Here is a 5,323-nt window from a genome sequence, read left to right on the forward strand (position 1 = left end):
ATGGCTCCTTATTAAGCCTTGTATAGGCCTAAATGTAGAACTCTATTATGTTGGACGGAGCTCAGTGAAGGTAAGATCGTAGGTCATGACTTGATTCAAGAAACGGAAGAAAAAATTCAGTTGATTCAAAGTCAATTGAAAGAGGCTTTTGACAGAAAAAGGTCATACGCCGATTGAAGCGCGAGGATATAGAGTTCACAATGGGATACAAGGTATTCTTAAAGGTTTCCCCATGGAAGAAGGTACTTTGGTTTGGGTACGAAGGTAAGTTGACCCCGTGATTCATTAGACCATATGAGATTTTGGAGAGAGTTGGGCCAATTACTTATTGATTAGCTTTGCCTCCAGAATTAGAGCTCATTCACAACATGTTCCATGTATCCATGCTTTGAAGATACGAATCTGATCCATCCTATGTCATACCCCTTAAGCAAGTTAAAGTAATGCAAGACCTGAATTATGAAGAGGAACATATTAGAGTCCTTGCCAAGGACGTCAAGGAACTACAAAACAAGATACCATTAATGAAAATTTTGTGGAGAAATCATGGCATAGAGGAGGCGACATGGGAACCTGAGGAAGAAATGCAACTTTAGTATCCATACCTCTTCTATTTAGGTAAATTTCGAGGTTGAAATTTCTTTTTAGAAAGGAAGAGTTGTAACACCCCTAAATATAAATTAGGAGTTTCAATTTTATTCGAATGGGCTTTAGAATAAATTCCCCTTAGTATATGAAGCTTTGAACCCAAATAGATTTGAAAAGGGATGATTTTAATCATGAATCAATTGAGGAGGGAGTATGTGGGTAATTAACCCATTTATTTGAATCAAAGCTGAAACCCATCTATGAAATATGATCTCACGTTTGACACCCTTCTTCTCTTTTTCATTCATTTGTTTATCTCTTCTTCCCCACTCTTCCATCTCATTTCCTCTTCAAGAACCAAGCAAAGGTGCGTCCTTTAAGGAATTCAAACATATTTTGTAATTTCTAAGGTAAGAACTACATCATAAGCTTTCATTCAAACCCACTTTTGCAAGATTTGGCTTAGTTACCCAAAAATGACTTTTAGTGCGGGTTTAAGGAACCTTGAGTTCTAGCAAGTTTTTTAGGATTTGAGTGGTAAGGAAACATTTTTAACTTTGTTACAAGCATTTCAATGAGTTAGTAACTCATTTCTTATGTCTTAATTAGTTCAAAAGCAGTGTGAGAGTTCCAAAGCAAGAGGTAAAGAGAAATTGGTCCTTGGGTGAGATGAGGACGTTTTTCATTAGCTTGGAAATAAGGTAACTCGATCCTAACTTGACCATACCACATGTAGGTCATTGTATACGTATATATGGTTTGTTTTGTTCATGAAAGCATGCTAAAGTGAACCATGGTAAATTCGTATTTGTTGTTTGTAAGAATGAAAGATGGTACTTTTGACCTCTAAGACCTCAAATAAGACTTCAATAAGCTTTGTTAGCCTTAGTGGAGTGAATGGATGAGTATGGGATGAAATTTCGTGTTCAAAACAGAGTACTTCAATCCATCAGTATCATTATTAGAAAAACAATATTGATATCGTTCTTCGTGAAAGGCAAAACCAAGGCAAAACATAAAGGGAGTATCGATACTCCATCAAGGGGTATTGATGCTCAAGGTCATGAATCGATACTCAGAGGGTAGTATCGATACCGATGGCAAGTTTAGGATTCTAATAATACTCATGGGAGTACTGATACTCATGGGAGTATCGATACTGAGGAGTATCGATATCAAGGGTAGAATATCGATACCCCCATAGAAATATCGATACTGAGGCATTTTTGACAACATCGAAGCTATTTTTGGTATCAATACTCAGGGGAAGTATTGATACATAGGGGTTGGTATCGATACTACAGGCACATTATCGATACCATCGTTGATTTTTTTTTGCAATTTGGTTCGTTTAGTTTGGGAGTTCGAGCTTGGGTGTTTTGGGTCTCTATAAGCTTTAAGTATTTGACACAAATGAAAACAATCAAGTTAACTAAATTCTCATATAGAAAGCAAGCAAGTTAGGATGACAAAAGATTTACCTATGTATGATGCTTGGGAAATGACCAAGACATCGAAGTTACTCTAGTATTATGACGATCATCCTCTATTGTGAAATATCTGGATATTGTCTGACTTGGTACGCATCCATGCACGTAAAATTATGGATCGTACCTTATGCTCGAATAGGTTTGGGATTTGAGCTTCCAATGCATGAAAAATTTAACCTGACCTCTCGAGTATCCGAGATAGGCTAAGGGCTACAAGTTCCGATGCACGTAAATCTCGGTTCTTATACCGAAACTATCACATTCTAGATAGCCTAGTATGTTGTCTGAGATGCACGTAAATTCCTCCGATCACATCACTTGACCTTTCTTATGTTTGTTTGAATATTTTTCATGTTTATGACTTTGCACATCGGCATGTTCATGTAATGAATACATGTAGTATTGCATAGTTATTTTCATGGCACTAGCTCAGTGTATGAAATTTGTTTCCGTACGCAACTCAGTAGGGGATCGTTGAGGAGCCTATCACATCAGTACAATCCAAACCATACGATTTGCAGAATATGTCTCGGGTATATTTAGAGGGCATGTATTTTATATGGACATTGTATTATTCAAGTCATAACTTTATTTTGATTTAAACTCAATGAATATATTTTGTACTTACCTTGGGCCCATATTTTTTGTAAAGTTTGAATATAATTCCAACTATGCTATAATGATTGTTTTGATGTTATGAACGTATTGAAAAGAATTTTTTGGGTTAATGATATGAAATTTTTTTGAAAGACATCTGAATCTAAAGTTCTGTCACTTGTGTACAATGTGTCGAGAATCATAAAGTTCCAAGTCTATTGGCGCATGTAAAAAAATTAGTAGAAATTTCACGTATAGCAAATTTAAGTTGACAAATCATTTCTTTAAATTTCTTTTGAATTTTGGACATTTATGAGCGTAATATCTTGAATTATCAAAATTATTTATAAATATTCAACAGAAACAAATAAATTAATGCAAAAAGAAATCCAAAACAGAGAGCCATTCAAACGAACTAAAAGTGCCAATACACCTTCATTCTCAAGGGAGACTCGCCGCACCAGCAGAGCTAGCACCACCATAACCACCACCTCCACGACCAAAGGCAGGCCTTGAACCAGGGCCCTGTGTGCCCACAATAAATTAAATCAGTTCTTTGGTTTCCAACGAAAATGACCTCATTCAAGGATACACGATTTTATGTTAGGAGAGATGGATTTTTAAGAATTTAGGGACACGAACTTATACCATTTTAGAAGGATGAAAACGTACTATTAACAGAAAATATTTAAATTATGAGAATTTGACATTTTCAGGGGCAAAACTCCCACCAGCGCCTTTTTGGTCCATCCCTGACCTGATTCATATGACTGATGTCTATGAATGAACATCAATAATGGATGCGTAAGCAAGTACAACAAAACGTGGAAATATAAAAAGAGCAAACAAACAATACAATGCTCAAACAACTGCTGTAAACAACATAAACCTTACACAAACTCTAAACGTCATCAACAATTCATTTGAATCAAATGATGATAAAGAAACAAGCAAGCACAACAATCTCAAGCAAACATTACTTCTGTTCAATGAAGATGTAAAAGTTCCACACCATTATTCAAAGAAACATTACCCTGAATGAAGGCTGATAATCAGCAGGAGCCCCTCCCTTGTCACCAAAATCACCTCCTTCTCGTGGACCTCCACGGTACCCATCTCTGTCACCAAATCTCCTCTCACCATCACCAAAGCGCGGTGGTCCACTGGTTCATAGCGAACAAAAACATTAGCAAACCAACAAAAAAAATCATCAGAAAATTACGCTAGCATTATCTCATGGCACATCAATATCACAGTTAAATTTTAACTACGATACCAAAATAAACACAAACTAAGCGATATATATAATTTAAAAAAATAAAGTTCAGGTACTACACCGGAATACAAATAATAGTTTTCTAATTCACCTAAAAATCATTTGTATTGAATCAAATAAACGAAACCCTAAACCATTACCGTGGGCGGCTATCAGAAGGACCCATGGGACGACCACCACCGGGCCTAGTTTGTTTCTTCAAAGTTGCAGGAACAATCTCAGAGGGAAGATTAAGGTAAGTCCTCAAGAATTCAATGCCATCATTTGTAAGGTACCAGTAATAATGCATCCAAGCAAACGTTTCACGGACATATTCCTTGGATTTAAAGGATTGCATCAGCTTTATTACTTGAAGATTTGGAACATCGATTTCTGGGTGTTTCGCCAAGTTGTAATCTTTCTTGGCGTAGCAAACCCCCTCTGAAAAAAGTACATATAACGCAGATTTTGAATCCAGCTACGTAAACGAATTGAAATGAGAATGGGGGTTTTCTTTGTTTACCTTGAAAGAGGTACTTGGATATCTCACGGCGGTTCTTTTCTGGTATGATCTATAAAACGAGAAAACAAACATATTATAGCCAATTTAGGTCAACCAGTTTCTGTTAAACCAAATATAATGATAGAAACGAAGAAGATTTACCATGTTTTGAAGAGATTAGAGGCTGAGAAGAGGCGGCTATCTGCTAACGAAGAGCCTTTCTTCAACTCTAGTATAATTGATAAAATAAAACCCTATTTTGGAGTTATTATACTACGTGTGTCTTTTTGAGCTGATGAGTTCAACATTATCGTGCTACAAATATATATATATATATATATATATATATATATATATAGAGAGAGAGAGAGAGAGAGAGAGAGAGAGAGAGAGAGAGAGAGAGAGAGAGAGCAATTTAACCTAAATTTGATCGGTTTCAATTCGAATCGATAGGGTCAGATTTTTTTAAAAAAAAATTAGGTTCGAGTCGGGTCAGGTCGGGTTCAGGTGGAGGGTGAAAAAACTCCGACGAATTTGGTCTGAGGATACTAATGTAATTTTCTTAAAAAAATTATTAATTTTTAATTAATTCCTTATTTTATAGCGGGTCGAGTTAGTAGGGCTATAAATAAGACGAGACAGATCGCGAGCTACTCGAGATCAACTCGGTCAAAGCTCATAAATATTCAACTCAAATGGACTAGACTAGAGCTCGAGCTCGACTCAAGTTCTTAACGAGTCGAAACAAGCTACTTGATACTTGAATTGAAAAGTTCGTGAGCAGCTCGAAAATATAATATATTAAGTTTTATTTTTTAAAAAATAAATTATTAATTATATTAGCATTTATGTGTTAATTTTTGTTAAAAATATAGTATAAGGTGTTCATGT

General features: G+C 35.8%; 1 protein-coding gene across 1 annotated transcript; it reads right to left on the bottom strand.

Annotated features, from left to right (window-relative positions):
• Positions 1-3,082: 3,082 nt before the first annotated feature.
• Positions 3,083-4,667, bottom strand: LOC120123608 (40S ribosomal protein S10-2-like). Its single transcript, XM_039142461.1, has 5 exons — positions 4,595-4,667; positions 4,454-4,502; positions 4,092-4,371; positions 3,709-3,838; positions 3,083-3,200 (listed from the first exon to the last, which is right to left on the bottom strand). The coding sequence occupies exons 1-5, from the start codon at positions 4,595-4,597 to the stop codon at positions 3,117-3,119; spliced, it is 546 nt and encodes a 181-aa protein (XP_038998392.1). The 5' UTR covers positions 4,598-4,667; the 3' UTR covers positions 3,083-3,116.
• Between the last annotated feature and the right edge of the window lie 656 nt (positions 4,668-5,323).

Source organism: Hibiscus syriacus, unplaced genomic scaffold (genome assembly GCF_006381635.1).
Source record: "Hibiscus syriacus cultivar Baekdansim isolate YM2019G1 unplaced genomic scaffold, ASM638163v2 tig00110402_pilon, whole genome shotgun sequence".
In the NCBI taxonomy this organism is placed as follows: domain Eukaryota; kingdom Viridiplantae; phylum Streptophyta; class Magnoliopsida; order Malvales; family Malvaceae; genus Hibiscus; species Hibiscus syriacus.

Excerpts from the sequence above, each read along its gene's own strand:
- LOC120123608 (XM_039142461.1), bottom strand. Across the intron at positions 4,372-4,453 it reads ATCCAAGTACCTCTTTCAAG|AGGGGGTTTGCTACGCCAAG; the intron begins GTAAACAAAGAA and ends TACTTTTTTCAG. Across the intron at positions 3,839-4,091 it reads CCTTCTGATAGCCGCCCACG|TGGACCACCGCGCTTTGGTG; the intron begins GTAATGGTTTAG and ends GCTATGAACCAG.